Here is a 25128-nt window from a genome sequence, read left to right as displayed (position 1 = left end):
TAGTCAGGTTGTTCACTAAATCAATTTACTTTCATTGTAATATTGATTTATCTCACTCTACCTTGATTCAAGTCTTTCTGGTTGCTCAGTTTGCTCGTCAGTTTCACTAATAACTTTAATCATTTCAAATGATTCCTTCAATGTTTGCTAATTTCCATAAATCAATGATACCCTTTTGATATTATTTTGTATTTGAACAATTGTTTTTTATCCCTTTCCCTGTGTGCTGCAATTACGATTGAGCAAATTTTAGAGAAACCTTGAATTGCCCAAAGGGCACATTCCTTTTTCATTGTCTGATCACAGATTTTTCAACCAACTTATTGCCTTAAGCATTCAGATCACTTATTTGTAGCTTTTATTGATTCTAGTCAAATTGGTTGAATATTTAGTCTAATAACATGCTTAGAATCAGGAAATTCAATTGTTATTTTGCTTTTCTTTTCCAGATTCTACTTTCTAGATTCATTTTTGGCTTTACTTTACTTTACCTCTCTTCATGTAAGCTTTACATTTACATTTAACCTTTTTTCGGGTTAATTTATTTACTTAAGATCCATGTAACTCAACTGTTTAAATCCAATAACAAATATGGAAATAATTCAATGAAAAAGTAAAACCAAAGATATAACTGAAATATTGAATTCTGATACTAACCTGGGATAGATTATTATCTGGATATTTGATAAAACTTGATTGCTCCAACAAAATGTGCTGCAGTTGCTTTCATTTTATTAAATTACAGAGCAATTTATTATGGATTCAGTTAGGTGACTTTTGTATCCAGCCTTTAACTAGAATCAACTAACTAAATTGGTGGAAAAAATTGAAAGCCTAATGAAACAATGCAAGATAAAAGATGGGAAAATGATTCAAATGAAATGGGCTTTGAGCTTGACAGTGATGGAAATACATAATAACATTGATTCCAATTTTTAATTGATACATTTTTTTTAAAATAACCGAAAAACTTGAAATATCTTTTAAATGAAGATATAGTTATTCACACTAAACAATTATAGTAGCTTATTGTTGGCAATTTGTCTTCAAACTAATTTAGAGAAATATTGGTTTATATTAAAGATAACAGGTAACAGGTATATATGAATTTAAATGTTTTAGGTATCAAATACTGTAGTTATTTATGTACAGAAAAAATGTCAAAAGAGTTTAGTAGGTGCTATTCCCCGAAATGTAAATCAATCACCTCCTTTGTTAGGAATTTGTTTTGTGTTTATCTCTGGATGAAAATGGTTCAATTACGATGGGACTATTTTGAATTTTAGGCTCAGAATAAGCACCAATGAAATTATTTGCCACCAGCACAGCGTCATGAACTGATATAAACACATTGTTTTGTCCGACTTCTTGGAAGAAATGATCCTTTGACAACATCTGAATAACATGTGGTGCACAGCCGGCTAAAAAGAATCGGATTCCAACTTGTCCAAACTCTTGAGCAGTTATTTTGAGTCCTGTCACTCCGTTGGCATCAATATAAGACAGCATGGAACAATCGACAATAACAATACGGCATTCTCTAATCACAGAGGCCCACTTGGGGTTGGTCATCAACTCTATTTGACTATCCAATGAACGAATGTCTTTCCTTGATCGTCGGCGTCCTTCTTGACTGCCTTCAGGGAATTTGTTTTTTCGTAAATTTATCAGCTCACTAAATAGAATGAGAAATTTCAAATTGAAAAGGATTCAACATCTAATTTGTAAAAATTTTAGTTAGATTAATACTTACTTTAAATCAATTCCAATTTTTTTGAGCATATCACTCTTGAAAAACTCAAGACTGGCAAAATGAAGGGGTCCACAGAATTGATAAATCTTGATTCCTTCAATACAGTTAGCTGCAACATATTTTTTGACAGGAACATAAACGTCAGTTTCATTGATTGGTCCGAGTAAATAAGTCTTTGGCCTACAAACAATAAATTTTTGTTAAATTTTTAAGTATTTGGAAAAAGATGCTTCAATTGGTAAAGAAGATTGTTGGATTCTTACCTTGATGATTTGTAAATCAAAATGAGAAGAGAGCTCGCTAAACTGAAATAGAGACCCAAATCGATATCCAGAATAATAACTGAGAGAAAAGTAATCATCCAAACAGCCTAATTAATTGAAAAAAATGAATTAAAGACCAGCAATCAAAAGATCTTTGGACAATTTTCAAACAAAATTGTCTAGTAAATAAAAAAACTACTTACGCCATCTAGCTTTGAAATTTTCCAATACATGTGAAATTGTCTCGATTGAGCAAGTAATCCTCTCAATGCAACAGCGATAATTGAAGCCAATACACACTATTTTGTAATTGTTTGATTAGTAAAGTGAAAAGTGACTATTTTAATTATTCTTACTCACATTTGGTAGTTTGTCAAGCAATGGACTCAAATACACCAGGACAAAGAAAATGAGGAAGCTGTTTATAATACTAACTAACTGTAAAAAGGAAAATAATTGTAAGATTGTATCTTTGTTTTCAAGTTTTGATTATTGTCAATTACCTGAGTTTTTCCACCAGAAGCTTCTTGAGTGACACTTCTTGGCAATGAAGCAGCCACCGGTAAACATGAAAAGAGAGAGCCGAAAAAATTGGAAACTCCGATGGCAAACAGCTCCTGGTTAGGAACAACATTGTATCCATGTTTACGTCCGTATATTTTACCAATCGATAACGCAATGGTAAACCCAACCAAAGCCAATGGAATTGATTTCAAAGCTATCATTTGTACAACTTCCCAGCGAGGCAGTTTAGGAGCAGGCAACCTATCAAACCAAAACGCAACAGCAATTGATGTTACATATACATGTGTATATTGTTGCAGGATGTCGTTAAAGTTTTTACAATATGTATCTCATATAACAACCCGGTAGATAATTAATCTCAATCCAGCATTATCATCATTTGGACGATAAAAGCCTAGGTCATTTCCTCTTGAATTAGAGGCTTCATACTTGTGATAGCCATTTTATTGGTGTTCTCAACGATTACTCAGTCGCACTGGTAAATGAATCGATTATCGAGTTTTCTTGGATACATTGCAAAGTCTGATAATTCGAAAATTAGACTCACCCAGCTTGTATGTGACCAACAACAGGAACACCATAATTTCCATGGAAATCGAAGACTGTCGAAACAAGGGTTGCTCCAATAACAACCAACAACTCAATTGGAAATGGTATTTGGATTCCTTTTTTGAAAAGCCATTTATTTATGTATATTTTTGAAAACAACAATATGCATATGCAGACGAATGATATCAATACACAAGGAATCTTTATTTGTGTCCATTTTTCTATAAGATCTAATACTGTTTTGACAATGGCAAAATAACCACTTTCGTATGGAAGATGAACTCCTGTCAAGTATCGAAGCTGGGATGTAAAAATATAGAGAGCCGCTGCTGTCGTAAAGCCGGATAAAAACTGATCTGAGAGGTAGATTGAGATAAAACCTAAACGAAGTAAAGATCCTAATGGCATAATTACTCCCATAACGAAACTGATTGCAGCAGCAATTTCAGCGGGTTCAATTTTAATACGGTCATCATTGAATCCTGGTTGAATGGTGGTTATCGATGAAGTAGTAATAGAAGAGACTGTTGTAATCGCTGCTTCAGTCACAGTTTCACCCATTGCGGTCTTTTCAATCTGCTCTAAACTCTGTCCGGCATCTAGCATTACTTTGACTATAATATTCCCAGTCATTACTCCAGAAACTATTGCGAATGCACCTAATTTGGACAAATTACAAAATAATCAATGATTAACATCTTTACAATCATCAAAAAACAACAACAATCCATAATATCTCAAGTACATTTGTATGTATTGAATAGCAATCTAATAGGAATTTTTATTCAGTGTCAATTTATCTTTATTGTGACTAACCAATTAATAATTTTACCTCTAAGATCATCTAAATTTAACTGTATATTGTAAACAACAGCCTTTAATATGAGCCAATACAGTTTCCAATCAAAATTGCAATCACAATCAATCATTCACAAGTAATTAGCAAATCATTAATTTGTACAGTTGTTACACATCTAACCCTATGCAATGAAAAGATTTATGTTTGCAATCTTTTAATTTCCATACATTCTAATAATTGCAATATACAGTTAATTGAAGTTAAACTCTCAACATTACAATCAATCTAATTACCTAACATTGTGTAATATTAGCCAATGAAAATGGAATGATTCTTACCAATCGATGAGTGCCTTGAAGTTCCAAAAAGCGTGTACATAATGCATGGGAAAAAGGATGTATACAGACCATGAACTGGAGGCACATGAGCAATTAAACTGTATCCCATACCTGTTAATTGAAAGAAAGCCGTTATTTAATCAATTATGTCATTTTAACCGAGTTCAATTTGAATGATAACAATTTTGATTTGTAAGCAAAAAAAAAATCTTATTCACTTTTATTATAAGTTATAACTTATCTTCATAACCTTTGGTATAATCTTGTGATTGCTAACTGTCTCATAAATAATAGTCAATATAACTCTAATTTAATTTCAGTAAACAACAATCAACTTATCTATTTTTATTGTCTTCAAACGATATTGATCTGATTGAGGTTTACAAGTCCTTCACTGGTTTCAATGGACCTGAATGGTTAAATGGTTGACGAGACAATTGAATCCTTTCCAAAGATTAACACAAATGATTACCAGAAAACAAAGTGAAAATCAATTCAATTCAATTTATAATCAATTGATTTGAAAAAAATATAAAGCCAGAAATTACTCACTTTGTGGCGCTTGAAAAATGGCAACAGTAAATCCAGAAATCAAATCGGCAAGTAACCATTGTTTAACTTTATAATTTTTAACCCAATCAATTATTGGAAAAACACTTCTAATGAAATCTCCCGGTGAACAGGTAAAGGCTCCAATAAAATGGCGAGAAACTTTGGATTGTAAGGTTTTCTTGATTGGTTCAACCGTTTCAAACTCTTCATTGAAATCACGGACTGAATAGGCGATCCGATTAATGTTTAACCGAGGACTTGGCGGCATTGAATTGGAATAGCTTTTAACTCCGTCAACATCACCATGTGGATCCATATCAACACCCAGGTTATCATGACCTGAGTCGACAGGTTTACGTCGGCTCATTGGTGGCGATACTTTTGAACTTTAACTTGAACTTGATCTGTGGTGGAAAGAAAAGGCAATGGCAAGAGGAAAAAAAAAAGATTTCTCACAATGGAAGACTTAATGACACAGAAACCAATTTACAAGTGAACAATATTAAGGCTATCAACAACATAAAATATGAAGATGAATGTGATTGATTGCGAGGCTCAGGTTGAATGAAGAGACAATTATTGTTGTTAAGAGAGTCTGGAGTGGAAATGATGATAAAGAAGACAAATAGACAGAGAAGATGAAATATACATTTATAGTTTCGTTATAATATCATTTTAAGCTTTCGACATTCAGCTTTTTTCTTTAATGAACATTGTTCACTTTACCATCTTTTTACATCTCTATTTTTCAAAACCAAATTTTTGCTATTTTTTTACTATTTGTAAATGACTTTTATTTAAATTACAATTTATCTCAATAAGGGTTTTGATCATTGAATGAACATTTAACTGAACAAAATTATGAAATTGACCATGAAATTCAATGTTAATCTGTGTTCACTTTTACTCAAAATAACTCTTACCAATTGTTTTCAAGGGATTCAATTGACACTATCATTACTCAATGTGTTGCATATAAACAGCTATAACAATATAACAATATAAAAATACAATAAAAATGTGAAACCATCAGATTAACCCTTATATTTATCGAGATTTGTCTTATTTGTTTTTAAGATTATTCCAGTATTACTATTAATCTAAATAATACCTTTGATTGTAATGGCTTTTTAAGTGTTGATTAATAGATAATTAACAGCTTGACAAATTAGATTTACATTAGATTTATTTGGCAAGTAAGAAGAAAATGTGCGTTAAATTAGGGTTGAATTGCAATAAGGGTTGTTTAGTAGGACAAGCATTTGATTAACCACATTTTTCCAGGGTTTTTCCATGACTTAATTACAATTATGTTAAGATGATCATTAATAATCATTATTAATTTCAATATTGTAAATTTTATTTCACTTTAATCTCAACATTTACAATAAAATGTAAGGAAATCTTTTCATTAAATTGTCAGTTTACTTTACTCCAAATAAAGGGTCAATGACAAAGATTGAATCGCACATGAATGAAGACAGCAATTGACCCAATAATTTGATTCCTTGAATTATCATGCAAGTGATGAGTCTATGACTCAACTGAATTACATTTGATTGAAGCTGGTTAACACCTTGCTTGGTGTGCCAATACAATTGATTGATGATGTATACCTAGGGATGTGATTATTAAAAATCAAACAATTGATTCCTAAATTTAATCCATTTTTTGCTGTTCAGATGAACGAATCCTTTTTTCAGTTTATTATGGAAACTATGTTTGAAAAAAAAGGTAATATTTGTCTAGTTACGTTCATCGAGTTACTCAATTGTAATGTCCTCGAAATCATTTAAATATTTGCTTTATGAATGATTATAAATGTGATTGTTAAAGTCAGAATGTCACTTTGATCATTTTATTGAAAAAAATTGTCATTGTCGACATTGTTTTCAAGATATTTTTGCATTTTTTGATTGATTTTGACAAGGTTATCATGTCATTGACTGGTTTCATGCTGAGCTATATTGTAATCACCAAAGAATTGAGTAGACTAAATTTAAAAAATCAGTTTTGTTGAGCTCAGTCTGAGTGAAGCTCAGACAGTTAAACGTTCACTTGATTTAAGCTTTTCATCACTAAAGGCATTAAATTCAATCTGTCAACAGTTAATAACGAAGACTTTTATAATCGTTTTCTTTATTTCCCACTTTTCTTGTTATTTAAACTGAAAAAACGATTGATCAAACGAAATGTTGAATAATTTAAACAATTTTCTGGTCACCACTTTAGAGACAAATCCGATTCTGAATATACTGGATCCTGGATCAGGCCTTAAGTTATGTACTTTATTTTCACTAGTTTATAAACATTCTGTACTAATATTTTGTCATTGTCTTTTAAAGAATTGATTGTTTCCAACGAAATTTAATTGTAAAAGGAATGAAATTCATCATTTTAACGAAACTTTGCTAAAATTTTTTGTTTCGATACTTGGATTAGATATTTTTTATGCCTTGTTAATGCTTTACAATAGATAAGTATCGACTCCAAGATCTGATCCACTTTTCTGGTTGTTTTGCTTACTCCATTTTACCCGGCATTTCAAACTCTAAACATAGAAAATCTATTTTTTTATAATCTCGTTTTTTTAAAAGCTTTTTTATTTATTCAGGTTACAATCAAAATGTCACTTCACTGTAAAATCGAAAATGCAGGGATAAAAGGTATGTATTTGCTGTGAATTGTGTTTCTACTGTTTGTTTACTTTTCATCTTGTCATGATTTTTCTTGATTTTTTCAATAGTATTTGCTCAAGCAATTAACTGCTGTTGTAAATTAGGAGAAGATGTATATTTAGACGCCAATGCTAATGAGGTGAGTTATTTGAACATATCGTGTACCAATTTCTATATTTCTATGCAAACCAGTTTGACTTAAACCCGATATCTCTGTTAATCTAGCTAACCATCAAAGTCCTCAACGAGCCTTATAAATCTGCATTCATGATGATTGCATTTGATAGTGCCTTTTTTGATTCTTACGAAGTTGAAGGACGATGTTCTCCCAACGACGATATCACAAACGATGATGGGTCGCAAAACAGTGTAAACAGAAACAACAAAACTCCGAGGATGTATTGTAAACTCAAAACTAGGGTAAATTGCATCATTTTTTAATCTGTCAACATTATCCTGACTTGCCTTGTTCCAGTCTTGTCTTTTAGCTTTCAAAAAAGAGAAAAATTTAGTCAAAAATATGGAACACTGTGAAATTAACATTAAATCGTCCAGTGATTTTGCACAATTCAAGTTTGTATATGACTCGAGTAAGTTAACATGTATTTATTTTGAATCTGCAGTTTTTAATATTGATTTATTTTTCAAGAATGTATCAAGAAAATGGAGTTACCATTAGGATGTGATTTCTTAGATGTCAATGATGATGTATTTCAAAATGGACAAAACAAAGTCACTTGTAAAGCAAAGTATGTATGCTCATCTTACTTGGTTAACTGGTTAATTTTTAATAATAATCATTTTTTTCTATCTTTTCCAGAATATTAGCTGATATCTTGACATACTTTGCAAAAGAAGATGAATATATTACCATGAAGGCAACTCCACAGTCTATCGAATTTGAAACCCATTTCGCTGACAGTTTAGTTGATTATGAATTATTTTATCTACAATTTACTAATGAATTTTTTTCCCATTAGGAGATAAAAGTGGAAAACTGACCAAAACTAATATTGATATCGACGAATTTGAATTATATAACATATCTGATGATATCTTTCTAACATACTCTCTTCGACTTATTCGGGTAATTCTAATATCAAATTTATATAATAGTTGAGAATATTTGCCTATAATAATATAATATTTCTTATTGCAGCCTTTTTTATCGTTTTGCAGTGGAAGGATTCCAGAAATTGACATTTTTATGACGGGCTCAAATCAGTAAGTATTGCTTTTATTTTAATGTTTTAAAACACTTAGATAATTCTTGAAGTTTACTCATCCATCGCTATTCATCTTCTTTACAGACCAATTTGTTTCAATGCGGAATATCCACCTTACATAAAAATAGCTCTGGCTTTGGCTACTCTAGATGTCAATCAGTCAACTCCAAATCGTAACTCTTCTAAAAGTTCAGTCATGTATCAAACTAACCGATCATCCCAACATGCTGAAGCCACTCGAGTATCAAATAACAACGGTACACGAACGAGCAGACTTTTATCTCAGGATAGTAATGAAATATCGTCTAACCCTGAAAACCCTAGACACTCAATTCAAGGCTCTATTGCAATTAGAGACCAAGAGATTACAAATCATCGTTTGATAAGTAATGAGGAGCAACATGATTCAGTCAATTCATTAAGTCAAGGAGGATCCCCAAGAAATATCTCTAATCATTCAATACCACCTGAACCTATTGATTTTGATATGCAAGTCGATAATTTGGATGAGGAAGCCGACGAAATTTGCGAAAACTTTCCGAGTCAGTCTACTATTGGTCCAGAAGGCGGTGAACCTGTGAATTCTCAAAGTCAACAACTCAGTTCTGGACAGACTACCAAGAATAATAGTCAATTGACTCCTTTAGTGCTCTCACAACCGTTGCCCTCAAACTTAAGTAACGGATCACAATTATCTAATTTACAACCACGTGATACATCTTATTGGATGTCGCTAGAAATCAGATCAGAAAGTCAACTTTCTAGCAGCTCTGACGAACTTTTAGTTCCTCCTACGGACAATGAATACGAATCTGATTAGTTAATTAATAGGTAATACTGAATCAACAATCCATTTGAAAATCAATTATTGTTGCAAACACCAGTCAACTTTTCTCTATTTTTCTATAAATTGTAATTATTGAATAAAATATAAATACAGCTGTTTATTAGTGCAAAGACTGTCAACCTAAAAGTCTCAAATTGAATCTATTCAAGTTTCTATTAAGATTAAAGATAATCTGTTGTGCACTTAAGATTTGCAATTTCTTTAAATCTCGATAAGGTCGAGTTTATTTTTTCCATTGAAGTTATTTCATAAATAAAAACTGACTTTAAAATCTGGTGAACAGTGGAAGCTCAGACTGAACTGTTGCTTTTAAATCTGGTAGTGAAATGGTTATTGTTTAATTTTCAATCAGATTCACCGGCAATGGATCATAAACAAAATACATTTTGAATTCTTTTGTGTCAAAACTTTGGTAGGATTCGAACGCTGGCTTCTAAGAAGAGTAAACAAAGTGATTCACTAATCTTGGTTGCATTTTTACCGCCAAATTTGAAATAGCAGATAGGGCGCAAATCATGAGTCACTTTACGTTCTTCCTCAAACCTAATGTATGATTGTTGTGAATCTTATCTTTTTTTATTTGTGTTTACTCAATTTTCATTGTTATCAGATTCAAGAGATACCATGGTCGTGAAATAAATAAACATCAACAGCCGATGATCTTGGTTTTTGTGAAAAAAACACACAAAGAGAAACATTAACATATCCTTATTTGTTTTGCCATCTTTCTTTCACTTTGCATTCTTTATACATTTCAACATTTGTTTAACTCTTTATTTATAATCAAATTTGTGATAATTCTAATCAATATTCTCAAATTCAGTCTTTATTTGTGCTTCCAAACCCACTCATTCTACCATCCTGATGAGTAGTAAAGAAAAAGAAACTGAAAGTTGGCGCTTTTTTTATTTATCTTACCAGTGTAGACTTACTCTGCTGTAGTTGTTTCATGTGGATGTTATTAATTTGGTGAAAGACTGCAGTCCAACTATTTTCTGATCAACAAGCTGGTTCCACTTGATATTACTGTCCTTTTATCATAGCCCTTCTATACTTTCGCAATGGATCGTTTTATAATCAGAAAGGCTCCTGTTGTTATTATTGATGATTGCCCTGTTGGAAAGAGAAAAGTATCTCAATCTCGACGTAAACGCTGTGCTGATCAGAAAGTTTCAACTAAAAAGATCAAAAGACAACCAAGTGTGGAAGAATTACCTTCACTGAAAATCGATCCGGAAGTCTTATGGACTAATAAGTACAAACCTACTTGTACAAAAGATATGGTCGGCTCTCATGACAAATTCAATGAAATAAAAAGGTGGATACAAGATTGGAGTTGTAGTGAGGATTGTTGGAGCAATGAAACATTGTTAATTATCGGTCCTCCCGGCATCGGAAAAACCTCTTTAGTTTATGCTATTGCTCAAGAATTACAATATAAAATATTTGAAGTCAATTGCAGCCTGGCTAAAAAGATTCTTCAAACAACTGAAAAACTTCATGAAACCATCCAAACTCATCAAGTTTGTCGAAATGATACGCCGAAATTGACAAAATTTTGGTCATCTCCACAGACAGAATTGAATGATCGTGACGATTTACCCGAGATCTCTTTATCCTCTAATAGTATCATTCTATTTGATGATATTGATTTCATGATAAGTGATGGTGTGAATGGATTTTGGCGAGCCTTGAAAAATCTTATTCTAGAGAGTAAAAAGCCGATCATCTTAACTGCAACTCGCTACTCCGAATATCTCGAACTGTTCATAAATCCAATGAAGATTTTTAAAATAGAGCCACCTCAATCTACAGACATTGTTAAACATATAAACAGCATAATAGTTAAGGAGCAATCAGAAATTCTTCCTATTTCGACATCCAGAATTGAAAGTTTCAATGGTGATGTAAGACGTGCTTTAAATGAATACCAATACAATTCTCACAACTTTAAGGATAGCGCCGATGATAAAATGGAAATCACCTTACATGATGATGCAAAATTTACTACTCTACATTATGATTTGTTATGTTTAAGTGACGTGGTCGCCTTAAAAGCTGGTATTCAGTCTCCGGACGAAACAAGATCAGGTTTTATGAAAGGACAAGACATTCCATTCAATGAGATGACTAACTGGAGAGAAACAGCTGTCGATTTTATTGAAACAATCAACGTTTTGACCAAAGAGTCTTTTGGTGACGATTCGAGAACAAAAACAAGACTTAAAGACTCGGATGTCAAGAAATTTAATGATAAATTGAATGATTCATACAAGAAATATAACCGCTCTATGAGTAACCAAGCTTTCGCTATTGAATTTTTCCCATATTTATCAATAATTAATACCCATCTCAGTAGTAGAAGATATCAAACTAGAGGTTCAAAACAAGCTAAAGTACCTATCGGGTCTGTAGATCCTTTTCTGGTAAAATTTCCAGAGCTCGATTAACTATTAGAGCTTTAGGAAAAATTAGTGATAATCTATAATTCATATATTTTTATCGCTATCATGTTATTAAATCAGGTTTACCTGAAGTCATATTCATCTAATTTTTAAAACCTAATTCTTAAAATTTCATTGAGAATCATTAATCTATCCCCATTCACTTTGTTATTATTTTAAACAAAAGCGTAAAGCTACCCAATAAAGATGACGATACAATTAAATATTTATTTGTATGAATATAACCGAATTTCAATAAAATAAATTGTACCGAAAGCCAAGTGGGAAAATTAAAAAAGTCAAACTGATGAAAAATGAAAAATCTCATGATGATCGAAAAACGAGTCACTTACCCAAATTTACTAAATGAATAAAATTCTTTCAATTTCCAATTTTTCTTTCAAAACTAATTAATTGTCTAACGAACTAAAATCTTTATCTGAGCCAATCTCAATTTTCATGGCAATAACTCAAATCTGCCGGCTTTATATTTGGGATGTTCTTTATGATATTTCATAAAACTTCTAGATGGAGCTTATCTTAGATTTTTGAAATGTTAGCTAAATTAACATTTTCATTTCATTTTTTATCATATTGAATGTTTATTTTTGATTTTTTTCCTTAAATTTTAAGATTGAGTGATTATTTACTTCGTTATTCTGTTCAATATCTTCGTTGACCAATCTACTAGTCATTGAAATTTTACTACAAATTTTTTAAGCTGGTCATGATCAAATATTCTCAATGAAGCTTTCACCTTCAATTCTTAGCCACCCTAATCAAGCCCTGGATGAACATCTTTTTAACAAAGAATCATTAATGTGAATCTGATTTGCCGATTGTTAATTTATTGAATATTTTGTGCAATTTGTTTTATTTTTTTATTCTCTTTGTTTTCATTCTGCATCTCGGAGTGATACTCTCAATATATTTGGATTTTCAAAAAATTTACTTTTGTGGGATGCAAAAAACACTGTGCTAGAAATTATCCCAAATCATGTGTTATTTATGAACTCAAGCTTTGAAATTATTTATCGGAATTAATATGTCTTCACCTGATTCCCATCCACCAGAATCGAGCACATCATCATCAACCCATGATTCTGATGATTTTGCAACTGTTCTAAACACAGATGCAGCCGGTGATGCTGAAATCAATACAACCGACAACCAAACTAATAGGACAGACAGTAATGTTGAATCTGATCCTACGTCCACAACCCAACAAGATAACCTTAATAACAACCCAGCTCCAAATCAAGATGCAAGAGAATCTATAAATTTTGGTCTCTTCACTATTAACTTCAGTGGAACTGTTCCTCGGTTCATTGGTATATTTATTGAAAACGTCACTCCGAATGCTCATGGAAGTGTGTCTGCTAATGCAACCCAAGTGGGTAATACTATTGTTGGAAATATTAATCAAGCTCATGGCGGAACCAGAAATTTCACTGGTAACGATTTAACTGGAATAATTCCAATTGGGAATGGTGGCAATAGATTACATAATCACCTATTTACTATGAGAGAAAGATTATTTCGAGTCCTCTTCATGAAGTTTGCAGTGTGGTATGCTTTAAAAACTTCTAATCGATTAAGAAAGTCTATCGAATATGGTTTTTTACTAATGGCCATATTATCTCTGTTAACATTATCTTACCTTCATATAATATTTATTCAGAGGCCTATTAATTGCCTTGAAAATGCCCAAGATTTGTGGCCAAAAGAAGGAATTCTGAGGGTTGAAATAGTTTACTCGAGTGAAAATTTAGAATCTAATGAAATTGGACTATTAAGTTCGTCGATAACAAGCTATAATGATTCTATAGACGAATTACAGAATGATCCTGGGGGTGGTGAAGGAGCGGTAACAAATAGTGCCACGGAAGGTGAATTAATATCCATTCCATCTAAAGATGAATCAGATGTGCCAGATTCGCCATCTGAATCATCGAAGCCATCATTTACTTCAACTTTATCATCAAACTATCGAAAGTCCATCAACCCAACCAAATCAAGTGATAATGAAATGGATACAGAAAATATGATTAATCTGGACGCTAATTTAAGTAAATCATTAATTAATAGTCAAGAAAATAGCTCTGCGGAACTCTCGGAAGATGACCTATCACATCTTCAAATGTTTGCCAGAATGGGTAAGATCCTCTTTGTTGACTCTCAATATCTTCTCATCCCAACGTTAGAACCTTCAGGTTTTTTTTAACTTCTCTTAAGTTTCATTTTCCTTTTATTCCAAGGACCATTCAAACATTCACCCATCTTACAGATTAAATGGTAAACATATCAACAAGAAGAAAACAAAATGTGCCTCGAAGACAAGTTTTTCAAAACAACAAACTAATTCTTTCTCTTTCGGCTTTACATTATTTTTATCTCTGACCTTGGGGATCAACCAAGTTCATGTTTATGAAAATACAACAATTATCGACCAATATTGTTATAGTTTGCTTTGGAACAGTGACACATCAATTCAGAGCTATTTGTTTGTCCATGCTTCATGCCGCTTACTTTTAATTTTTGCTTGAGTCTAATTTCAGTTTATCAAAATTTTCGTGTTGACAACATAGTTTTTAATCCATTTTTTAAGCTTCCAGTCAAGTTTGATTTGTGATGATCGCCTAAGGAATTTGAATTAACTCAGGAAGTTGTATATTTTTGTGATCAAAATAAATTCAGATTTATTTTATCTTGATAAGTTATTGCTCATTAAGATTGATAAAATTCAGTAAGCCTAAATCGAGTTCTTTCAGTAACGTGAGTACCGATAGTATACTGCATATAAAAAAAACATTGATTAATATGTTCAATATATTGATTTCTTCCGAGATCATCCATTTTTCTATCTCCTTCATTTGCAACTATTTCAATCTTAATAATTTATTTATGAGGCTCGATTAGCATGACCAACGTTTTGATTTCTTTTTAATAATAATTTAATTATCTTAATAATTTCTCTTATTTCTTAAATGATTGTTAACAGATTTTAATTTCAGTTTTCCAATGAGCTCAGCTACATGTTCAAAGGCCAAAAAATGTTGTGGCATAAGAGTAACAGAAAACAAAACTGAGTTGGAAATCATGAGTGAAAATACCCATGATATTCATTGATACGTTGTAATCTAATATTTTTTAACTTGTATTCCAAGAACATTTTTGACCTTAGCAAATGAGGTCGGCTTTCAAGTAGGTGTTGAATAATAAATCGAGTTTTATCAGTATGGTCGAATTTATTAGCTCTTCTATCATTCAGATAATTCATTCTTTAACTAAATCATTTTTCCTTTTCATTCGATCTGATGTCATTAAGTTTCTTCATTGTGGTTCAACTATTTTTTACCATTAAAAATTGGTTGAATGAAGCAAACAGAATAAGGTTTGATTGTCTTATTTCTAGTCTTCATGGTTTAATTTCTGGTTAAGGCATAAACTTACTACGACTTACTTCTTTGTAATTTACCAAAGATTTTTAGACGTCAATCAGCGGTATTCAAATATTTGTAAGCTGCTTTGTATTTTTATTTTCTGATCCAAAATTACTGCTTTATTCATCTTACTGTTCTTACCTTGACGGTCAAGTTATTAATTCCTTTTATACAAAACTGGTCTGTTTCTTGTCCTGCTGAATCGTTCGTTTTCGCTTTCTTTTCCATCTCTTCCACTTCTTTTTCCTGTTTTATATTTCTTAAATTTTCCTGCTATTATTTATTCATTAATAGATCTATTTTCTCCTTTTTTATATCACAGTATGGCCTCAAGTTCATCGTATTGTAGAATATTCGCTCGAATATGGATTCCTCCGATTAACCACCACAACCAGAGAAAAATTAAATATTCCAGTCAAAGTCATCACCCTTGATCCAAATCGTGATAAATGTTTCGGAGGGCGATTCAGTCGATTCCTGTTGAAATATTTCTTAGGATATGATGACATTTTGATGGGCAGCTTAAAAGCTCTAGCGGAAAAGCAGGATAATAAAGGTACATTTGGAGAAGCGATAAACGAGAGATGAAGCAAACCGAAAAGCATTTCATCAATCATTGAATTTTTCGGATCATGAATTAAGCTGAAATAGTTTTGATTTTGATTTGTTAGGGTTCCTAAATTTCAAGACTTAAAATTATGTGTTAAGCTTTATTTGCTAATTATTTATCCCATACAAGCTAATTTTATGAAGATAAGATATCATTTCTTGTTGACCTTCATCATTATGTCATGGTAGTCTCGTTACTCTACCTTTATGCGTTGCAAATTTTTTGAAGATTTTTGTTGAATCTAATTGCTTGAAGACTTTAACCTTTTGTTTTCATATTTATCAAGGTTAATTAGCATTTAAAACACTTTCAGCTTCTCAGGTTTATGTAATAAATTTGCTCCAAGCAAAACTAATTTTTTTTTGTATTTTCTATCAATTACAGGTTATGTTCGAAATGTAGTCACTGGAGAACATTATCGATTTGTAAATATTTGGATGACTAGAACTGCGTATTTTCCAGCTCTTTTCATTATGTTGGTTTTCACTTTATCTATATCAATGTTATTACGATATTCACATCATCAGATTTTTGTATTTGTTGGTAAGATATCTATTATTGGATGTTTATTATGGCAACTTTCATTTCCGTTTACATACAATTAACTTCTTTATTTTATTTTTCTCAGCGGAACTTCTACAAATGGTGGAATTGAACATACGCGCCACATTTCCCTTCGCTCCTCTTTTAACTGTTATCCTAGCCCTGATTGGGATGGAAGCCATAATGTCGGAATTTTTCAATGATACGACAACAGCATTTTATGTTATATTAATCGTATGGGCTGCTGATCAATATGACGCTATGTGCTGTCACACATTGATTACTCGTCGACATTGGCTCAAGTTCTTCTATCTATACCATTTTCTTTTCTATGCTTATGATTATCGATTTGCTGGGCAATATTCGAGCCTTGCCCTTCTTACTTCATGGCTTTTCATCCAACATTCAATGGTATTCTTTTTCCATCGATATGAGTTACCCTCGATTTTAAACCAATCTGACCATCACAATGGTGACATTAATCCTGGCGAGAGTACTAATAACAATACCAATGCTGATCAACCTCCAGCAAATGAATCGTCTGCACCAAGTCAGGCTCAATCAAATAGTCAAAATGCAGATAATGATTCTTCAATCAATAGATCTGGAAATACCGACACTACTTCAAACAATAATGCAACTGCTAATGAACCAGCTGAAAGCGCAAACAGAAGCTTAAACACCAATCAGTCAACAGAAGTCTTTTGAAATAAATCTAATTTATATCAAGCAAGAATTTATTTTAACTTAAATTAGGGAAAGGAGGAACGAGATAAATTTGCTGTTTAAGCACAAAATCTGTGGCATAAAGCATAAAAATATCTTTGATGTTGCACACAGTTTAGAAAATAAAAAATAACAAATGCAAAATTTTCATTCTATCGATTAATCATCAAGTTGTCGAATAACTGAAGCTGTTAATTGTGGGAGAAAATGTAAATTTCTGATTGAGATTCATCTCAACAGAGTAACGTGAATCGGCTGATTTTTATAACTCATGATCTCATATAATTATCAACTATTTCATTTCCATCTCGAGATCGAGAACTAAATATTGCTTTAAATCATGCTTGTGCTCAGTACGCTGTAATTTCATAAATTTATCAAATCAATAACTTCACGATAAAAATTATTGTGATAATAAATTGTTTAAATAATGTCAACTCTGAAATAAATTGCAGACTCAGAAAAATGTTTCGATTAAATATAATTTAAGATATCAAGCTAATTTTAAAATCTCCCACCTTACAGATTTCAGAATTATAACCAACATAACCCACTTAACATTGATATATTAAGTATGTTAACAAGTAATACACAAATCATTACATTATACAAGCGAAGCCAAACCATGAATTTGACTAAAAATGAAGTGAGTTGCTAACTTGTAAGTAAAATGGTTAAATAAACAATGAATACTGGACTCCATGGGAACTGAATTTTAAAATGACCGCTTGAAATTTATCAGTGAGTGTTTCGAGTTTGCTTGCTTCGGTTTTTCAAGATGAATTTTTGAATTTTCAGATAAGGAACGGCCACTTTTTGTCCCTTGTGGTCACTTTTTAGTCACTTGTTCTCCTTCTTTGACTCCTTTTGCGTCTTGTTGGTTTAAAGTTTGGCTTATTTTTGACTCATTTCTTCTTTGCTTTCAAACCTTTTTCATTTAACGTTAAATTTTTGTAAACTTGTTGATAAAAAAGTTAATTCATCATTTCTATCATGGCAAATAGGAAAATCGACGCTATCCCAGATAAAAGTAAGTCTATTTATTAAATAACTTGTTAGACCAAGAGTATTAATGATTTCAATGTATTTTTTAGTTACCTTAAAAGTAAAGCTCGCTCAGGAAGATTACCACGATCTGGTAATAGATATGTCAGATGAAAGTGGCCCATTCAAAGGGAAACAAGTGATTAATCAGGTTAGTTTGCGCTATTATAAATTTAATTTAAACTTTACTTTAGACATAATTTAACATTCAAATTTTCAATATCTTGTTTAGCTTTCATCAATTACACGAATCCCTTTATACTATATCAACTTGGTTTGGATCCTTTATACAGCGGAAGATTCCGTTTTCATGCTCAATGTTAGAGATCGACAGTCTAATTCAAACACTGATGAATTGACCAAAGGCCGTTGTGCTGCAAATTTTCATAATGGGGACTGTTTCGCTCTCGAAACACAGATGCATTATTTACAGGAAGAATTTAAGTTTAATTTAATTTTGTATTGCCATGGACTGTTTGACGAGTTTGATTGTACTTTCGAATATTGTCGATATCACAATACTAGACCGTTTTTAAATAGACAAATATCAATCGCCACTGACTCTGAGTTACTAATGATAGTACGAACCAGGATGGAAGAGGCTAGAGGAGTGATTAATTATTTCGATCAATTGATGGAAATTTTCAGCGATTTAAGCATCCGACACTTCACTTTCAATTCAATAACTAAGTTTTGCCGTTCTCGAAACCATGCAGGACAATCCGCTATAGATTTACCTCGCTATACACGAGCTCGTGGCTAACTTTAAACTGGAATTCACCATCCGAACATGTGGAAAAATTCCGTTTCCTTGGTAATGCTGCTTTTTGAGAGGGATTGCTGTACGATAATCGTCTTACGACTCTTCTCCTCTTTTATTTATAACAAACATACTTCATTGATTGATGTATTTATTTATTTTTTGATAGACACATTTTGATAGTTAATAAAGAAATTTAAATTTTATGAAAAAGTATTTTGAATGTTCATATTTAATAAATAAATTAAACAGGTATAACATCAGCCATTGTCGCGGCACTCTGTTCAAATGGCTTGCGCCTTTTTTCATGTTTAACAAGAGCTTTTTCATTAATGGGTTCAATTATTTTACCCATTTGAGTAACAATTTTAGGTTCAATATTAAACCTAAATTTAGTTTCAGGATTCCAATCAGGTCCGATTGGTGTTTTCAGCTTTTTCTCGAATGATGAAACATTCTTACAATTGTAAGGCAAATCTTTGACTAAAAATTTAGAGATGGCTCTATCTTTGTCCTCTGATATAATGACATTTGGTAAATCTGAATCTTTACGTTTCTGCTGTTTTGCCTTGATTGTGAATTTCTTTTTCAGCTTTTTATTTTCTGCAATACCAGGACCAGTCCAAGACCCCCAACCAGGTAAGTATAAATTGGTATCTTTTATGGATTGTTTATCGATTAGATCTTTTTTCATCTCTGAAAATTCCGCAACGACATCATCACCATCAAAAGCTTCGGCAATCAATTTCGCATGTTCGTTATTTCCTTCGTCGTCTTCCGATTCCTCGTCAGAGCCCAGATTCTGAAAGTCAGGAATTTCAGTCTGTAATTCAATCACAGCATCAGATGCTGTAGGTTCTACTGTTTTAAAAGAATCATCAGCAACAGCGCTAGAAGGCCCTCTGAGAAGCCATGGATTACTTTCTTTTTCTTCATAAGCACCGCTCTTCATCATGATTTCCCCTTCTTGCAAATCATCTTCTTCAATCGCTTCAATTGCTTCGTCTTCTTCAAGATCAAATGTGACCTTTTTGGTTAGTGTTCTATTGATTTCCATTTGTTCTTTAATATCTTTTCTAACTTCTTCATCATATTTAGATCTCAATAAATTTTGCTTGGCCCATTTCCCAGTATTGAGATGTTTAAGACTTGCTCGTTCAAGGGCTCTCATTTTGTCCAGTTGTGCGATTTGTTCTAATGCTTTATCGGGATCAGTGTTTTTAGTTTTTTCAAATTCGGCAAGCTCCTTTTTTAACTTCTCTTTCTTGAGGATCCTCCGGTACTTTTTAGATTTAATTTTCGATTGTCTTTTCAGTTTAGCTTCCTGGTACGAAAGTAAAGCCCGCATCTTGCGCAGGTTAGCATGTCGCATGCGAGCTTCTTCAATGTTTATTTGACTCAAAAATTTTTCTTCGGCTGCAGTCAAAACTTTAGGCTCCTTTATCACATTATCAGACAGTTTCAAAGCTTGGTCGATTTCTTCTTTCAATTTGTTATTCGTTTTGGTGATAAACTTATTTTGAGGACCTTCCAATCTAAACAAATGAAAAATTGTAAAGATATAAAATCAACGATAAGAATGATAGAGTGAAAGAACTTACCTCAGGTCTGGTTTTTCGAGAGGGAATTCAAGTTGAGGTTTCAGTCGATTTTGTTCAATAATAGGCTCCCATTTAGATACGTCTTTAACAGTTTCATCGTAAAGCACTTGTCTTTTAATCTTTTTAGCTGTTGGAGTGTCCAATGGTAATTTAATCAGTTTTTTGTGAGTGATCTTCCTCAGCTGTGTCTTTATTTTGCCATCCTTGTCAACCACATTGTTCAAAAGTTGGTGGAGTTGCACTTTTTCAGCTTTACGGTCAGTTGCAACACCAAATTCATTACAAACCACGGAAGGCTCATTTCTCTTTGCCACCTTTTTCTTTCCATCCGTTTTGAACATGGAAGAAACTGTGGACACAAGATTGGAAATTTTTTCTTCTTCCATTTCAGTTGGTAATTCATCATCCATTATATCTGTATCTTCAATTTGATCCATAATTAACACTGACAATCACACGAAAAATTATAAATTAATTAAAAATATAAGCAACGTAATTGAATGCGGCAGAAATTGACAAAACACATGATTATTCACACATGTTACTAGTGTTTAAAAGTTCATAAATTGTAAACTTTTGACGATAGAGGACGCTGCCAATAATTTGAATGATTTTCTTCCATGAATTTTATAAAATTTAAAATTTTATTAACGAAACTCAAGTTACTGTGGGAATAAACTTTACAGAATTAGTTTCTATAAATTTGTCTGAATCTAAAAGAATTAAAAATTTGATCACCCAGCTAATGAATGCATTCCTTTCTATTTGTAAAAACTGGCCACAAGTAAATGTCAATAGATTGAGACTGAAAAATTTGCTTTAAAGGAGATTCAGAGTTTATTAAACAAAAAGCAATAACCCTGCGAAACGAAGTTAAATAATGGTAATAAGATCGTAAATCTGACAATCGTAAAGAGCCTCACAAAAAATTCACAAAATTTTATGAATATGCTAAATATTTTTGTGAAAATAGGTCGTTTCAAGTATTTCAATTTGAATGCATATTTGTGGCACATAATCAATTTAACAATAAATAAAAAATATGAACTCGAAAATATATACTTTAAATATAACAATTCACTAAAATTGTAAACAATGATAGTAACGGTCAATGATATAAATTAAATTTTGATTTTGATGAATAATTTTTGGAGTCCAATTCCAACAAAAACAAAACAGGTTAGAACCAATTCAGATGGTTCCTCTATTCCAGTTCCTTAAAAGATGCTACCCTTGCAAGTTGTCCTGAAAAGTTGTTCTCAATAGTTGCCCCAAAATTAGTTCTTGATCAGGATGCATCCAGGTTGATATTTTTATCGGAATAAAATTTATTTATTGCTTCCCATTGCTTCGATCTCAGTAAAATATGATGTCTTTTAGAAGCAATAAAATCAACCGCTTGTTTCGGAGTCATTTCGTATTTCTAAGAAGAAAAAAATTATTAGGTTTAGCTTGCAATTTTTATGGCAAAAAATTACTAACCTCAATTAAATAACATGCAACTAAGGTAGCACTTCTAGTTCGACCAGCCTTACAGTGAACATAAACACTATTTCCAGATCCATCGAATCGTTTAATGAACTCTACTCCGGTTTTAAGTTTCTCTTGGCTTGGAGCATGGAAAATATCAGGAGTATTTAATTGCAAGAAGTCAACTCCTAACTTGTTCCATTCTCTAGATGTAGTAACACCAAATAGAAGTTCGAAATTTTCATTAAGAGAAACAACTCCTTTCACATTTTCTTCATCGATTAGCTGAAACATAACAATAATTGAGAATAAGTCAGTTTTGTTGAATTGAATGAAATGTAAAATTTTCTACTGACCTGCTTTGTGATACTTCTCCAAGGTAAAGCTCCTAAAATAACTGTTTCATCAATACGATCGAACCATCTTCTTGATGATACCTTTTCCATAAATAAATTATACACAAGAGTAGGATAAAAAGTCACTCTCCCAAACATCGCGATTAAAATTATTTAATCAAATCTATGCTAGTTCAAACCAAGTCAACAAAAATTATTATTAGAACTTTACTTGTAACTCAAGAGATGGCTCTGCTAATTATGGGAAAATAACAAATTTTCAGCTTCTTATTTTCACCTCACAATCTGGTAAAATAATCTGCCACATTTCTTGGTTTTATTTTTTTTAGAAAATTAAATTTAATTGTTTACATCATGTCAACACTTAACGTTAAAATTCACCCTGTTGTTTTATTAAACATCATAGACTCGTATGAACGACGGAGTAGAGATCAAAATCGTGTCATCGGTACTCTCTTAGGAAATGTGGACAAATCAGGAACCATTGAGATTTCCAACTCTTTTGTAGTTCAACACCGGGAAGCTGATGGCGAGGTTGCCTTTGATATTGAAGTTGCTAAAGATTTGTATGAATTACACCGTAAAGTTAATCCAAATGAAACTATTGTCGGCTGGTTTTCTACTGGAGGAGGCGAGGTTAATGAATATTCCGTGCTTATCCATGAATTTTACACACGTGAAACCTCAAACCCAGTACATATTACTGTGGATCCTACACCAACTGGTATTTCTGTCAAAGGTGTGTATTTATATATTTCAATTTTACGTGTGATTTATTTAAATGTTTACTTTTTCATTAGGCTATACTTTAACTCCATTTGGAGTACCTGGAAGGAGCACTGGCACTATGTTCTCTCACATTAAGTCTGTTAGTATTACTGGTGGATATGAAGCGGAAATGATTGGATTGAAAGCTTGCATGTCGGCTTCTGGCATTGGAGAAGGAAAACCTATTACTTATGAGTCTGAGATCGATATGATTCTTGCTGCTTCTAAAAAATGCTCTGATATTATAACAAGCATCGTTAAATATATTGATGAGAACATTATATCACCTGGCAGACCTTTACCTAGCAATAGCAATGACATCGGACGGGAACTCATGTCAATGGTGGAAAGTATTGGACCTCTTTGCAAGGACGAAGAAACTACAAATAAGAATCTTAATGATCTACTCATGGTTATATATTTGTCTAACTTATGTAAAACTCAATTGATGCTTAATGAGAAGCTCACCTTAGTTTAAAACTTATCTTAGCATCATTAAAATTTCGAACTCGTTCCAAGCAACCCACAATCAATCTGTATCGGATATTATTATATTAATAATTTTTGATTCCATTGCGAGTTTAAGATGATTTCCAATAAACTTAAGAAAAATGATTTGTTTTGTAGTTTCACTCTATGATCAGAAATTTCATAATATACTTTTCATTCGCTCTGCTCCACTGCCATAATCTGCACCTACAAATTCATTTTGACACCAGAAATAATTGAAACAGTTTTGAGCAAATAATAAGAATCGATGTTCAAAATCATGTCAATCCAGTCTTTACGAATTGTAGGTTTCGAGATATTCATTGGATCAAGAACACAAAATTTCCTCACCTTTAAATTGTAACATCTTCAAAGGCTTCGAAGAGAAAATATGCTGTTCAGATTCACAGGAACGGGTGATAAGTATCATTGAAACAAAACAATCTAGTGATCTTACCTATGTGCTAGAGATATTTAGATATTGAGTGACTGTCGTTTAAGACTGCATCTCTTGTTAATATATTGACATCTATATTTTATTCATGAAATACATGCATAGCAGAGTAACAGTCGATATAGAAGAAGTATCGATAGTGAACCATTATTTTACTTAGCTACATTTAATCTTTATTTCCAATTGAATGTTATTTTACATAATTTTAACAGTAGTAATCAGGTAACTAAGCAGCAATAAAACTCAAAACTATAGAGCGAGGCTCAGCATTAGATGATCCTGATCACATTATGTTGATAAAATCATCGCATCTTGATAAGATTATATCTCATAATCAAAAATGGTGTCCAAACTGGAATAGAACAATATAAGATGAACTTGAGAGCAAATAAACGCCGATTTTTTAGGCTGAATGGCAAGTTCTGTAAAATAAAGAAATAATTAGCAAAACAATCACATTAGCATCACTGAGAAAGCTTACCTCTCCTTTATAAGTGAACCCTTCATGGCAAAGTCTGATCTGTTGAGGTGATCGACGGGCAACAGTTAACAAACTCCTTGCAGCAGCGTTCATTTTGACTTGAAATTAATGAAACAATTAAAGATCTGAATTAAATTAAACAAGGATAATTTGACCTTCCACAAAAAATAAGGATTCAACTGGTTTATCGGATCCAAATGCAATCACAAATAACCAGATACCTTAAAGCGCGAAAATTGAAAAGATGTTAAAAGGTTTAAAAGGTTTTTAACTTTAACTTGTAACCTAAATTTAATTCAACAAAACTTAACAATCACCAATTATTTGCAATCTTAATAACTCAAGGGCTTGAACACCTTAAAAACAGACTTTGGAAGTATAAACGATAGACAGTTCATATGTTTAAGTG

General features: G+C 32.1%; 9 protein-coding genes and 1 long non-coding RNA gene across 10 annotated transcripts; 6 read left to right on the top strand and 4 right to left on the bottom strand.

Annotated features, from left to right (window-relative positions):
- Positions 1 to 894: 894 nt before the first annotated feature.
- On the bottom strand, positions 895 to 5335 carry LOC107367967 (prestin). The gene is made up of 9 exons (XM_015935741.3): positions 4780 to 5335; positions 4228 to 4338; positions 3089 to 3749; positions 2520 to 2781; positions 2377 to 2454; positions 2220 to 2315; positions 2017 to 2123; positions 1754 to 1933; positions 895 to 1675 (listed from the first exon to the last, which is right to left on the bottom strand). Exons 1-9 carry the CDS (start codon positions 5144 to 5146, stop codon positions 1216 to 1218), a joined length of 2322 nt encoding a protein of 773 aa, XP_015791227.2. The 5' UTR covers positions 5147 to 5335; the 3' UTR covers positions 895 to 1215.
- On the top strand, positions 4277 to 5829 carry LOC149093814 (uncharacterized). The gene is made up of 3 exons (XR_016198976.1): positions 4277 to 4419; positions 4548 to 4826; positions 4911 to 5829. It is a non-coding gene; the product is annotated as an uncharacterized LOC149093814 (long non-coding RNA).
- Positions 5830 to 7306: 1477 nt separating this feature from the next.
- Rad9 (cell cycle checkpoint control protein Rad9) lies at positions 7307 to 9717 on the top strand. Its single transcript, XM_015935666.3, has 9 exons — positions 7307 to 7445; positions 7526 to 7596; positions 7683 to 7877; positions 7933 to 8047; positions 8107 to 8206; positions 8278 to 8378; positions 8438 to 8544; positions 8617 to 8681; positions 8768 to 9717. Exons 1-9 carry the CDS (start codon positions 7406 to 7408, stop codon positions 9501 to 9503), a joined length of 1530 nt encoding a protein of 509 aa, XP_015791152.1. The 5' UTR covers positions 7307 to 7405; the 3' UTR covers positions 9504 to 9717.
- A 275-nt stretch (positions 9718 to 9992) lies between these two features.
- On the top strand, positions 9993 to 12250 carry LOC107367912 (putative replication factor C subunit 1). Its single transcript, XM_015935667.3, has one exon. It carries the CDS (start codon positions 10592 to 10594, stop codon positions 11978 to 11980), a length of 1389 nt encoding a protein of 462 aa, XP_015791153.1. The 5' UTR covers positions 9993 to 10591; the 3' UTR covers positions 11981 to 12250.
- Positions 12251 to 12525: 275 nt separating this feature from the next.
- Positions 12526 to 17762, top strand: LOC107367913 (membralin). The gene is made up of 4 exons (XM_015935669.3): positions 12526 to 14130; positions 15740 to 15973; positions 16412 to 16570; positions 16656 to 17762. The coding sequence occupies exons 1-4, from the start codon at positions 13020 to 13022 to the stop codon at positions 17276 to 17278; spliced, it is 2127 nt and encodes a 708-aa protein (XP_015791155.1). The 5' UTR covers positions 12526 to 13019; the 3' UTR covers positions 17279 to 17762.
- Positions 17763 to 18081: 319 nt separating this feature from the next.
- LOC107367915 (uncharacterized) lies at positions 18082 to 19316 on the top strand. Its single transcript, XM_015935671.3, has 3 exons — positions 18082 to 18326; positions 18391 to 18491; positions 18573 to 19316. Exons 1-3 carry the CDS (start codon positions 18290 to 18292, stop codon positions 19101 to 19103), a joined length of 669 nt encoding a protein of 222 aa, XP_015791157.1. The 5' UTR covers positions 18082 to 18289; the 3' UTR covers positions 19104 to 19316.
- Positions 19315 to 21247, bottom strand: LOC107367914 (U3 small nucleolar RNA-associated protein 14 homolog A). The gene is made up of 2 exons (XM_015935670.3): positions 20702 to 21247; positions 19315 to 20635 (listed from the first exon to the last, which is right to left on the bottom strand). The coding sequence occupies exons 1-2, from the start codon at positions 21136 to 21138 to the stop codon at positions 19345 to 19347; spliced, it is 1728 nt and encodes a 575-aa protein (XP_015791156.1). The 5' UTR covers positions 21139 to 21247; the 3' UTR covers positions 19315 to 19344.
- Positions 21248 to 21514: 267 nt separating this feature from the next.
- PTPMT1 (protein tyrosine phosphatase, mitochondrial 1) lies at positions 21515 to 22715 on the bottom strand. Its single transcript, XM_015935672.3, has 3 exons — positions 22528 to 22715; positions 22184 to 22456; positions 21515 to 22124 (listed from the first exon to the last, which is right to left on the bottom strand). The coding sequence occupies exons 1-3, from the start codon at positions 22663 to 22665 to the stop codon at positions 21990 to 21992; spliced, it is 546 nt and encodes a 181-aa protein (XP_015791158.1). The 5' UTR covers positions 22666 to 22715; the 3' UTR covers positions 21515 to 21989.
- A 103-nt stretch (positions 22716 to 22818) lies between these two features.
- LOC107367917 (eukaryotic translation initiation factor 3 subunit F-1) lies at positions 22819 to 23910 on the top strand. The gene is made up of 2 exons (XM_015935673.3): positions 22819 to 23266; positions 23328 to 23910. The coding sequence occupies exons 1-2, from the start codon at positions 22882 to 22884 to the stop codon at positions 23771 to 23773; spliced, it is 831 nt and encodes a 276-aa protein (XP_015791159.1). The 5' UTR covers positions 22819 to 22881; the 3' UTR covers positions 23774 to 23910.
- A 475-nt stretch (positions 23911 to 24385) lies between these two features.
- On the bottom strand, positions 24386 to 24895 carry COX7C (Cytochrome c oxidase subunit 7C). The gene is made up of 2 exons (XM_089267124.1): positions 24720 to 24895; positions 24386 to 24660 (listed from the first exon to the last, which is right to left on the bottom strand). The coding sequence occupies exons 1-2, from the start codon at positions 24810 to 24812 to the stop codon at positions 24541 to 24543; spliced, it is 213 nt and encodes a 70-aa protein (XP_089123250.1). The 5' UTR covers positions 24813 to 24895; the 3' UTR covers positions 24386 to 24540.
- Positions 24896 to 25128: the final 233 nt, after the last annotated feature.

Source organism: Tetranychus urticae, chromosome 2 (assembly GCF_039701765.1).
Source record: "Tetranychus urticae isolate SD_2017Ah chromosome 2, NJAU_TeUrti_SD_1.0, whole genome shotgun sequence".
NCBI lineage: Eukaryota > Metazoa > Arthropoda > Arachnida > Trombidiformes > Tetranychidae > Tetranychus > Tetranychus urticae.
The sequence above is the reverse complement of the archived record's forward strand: the minus strand, read 5'-3'. Positions and strand labels throughout refer to the sequence as shown.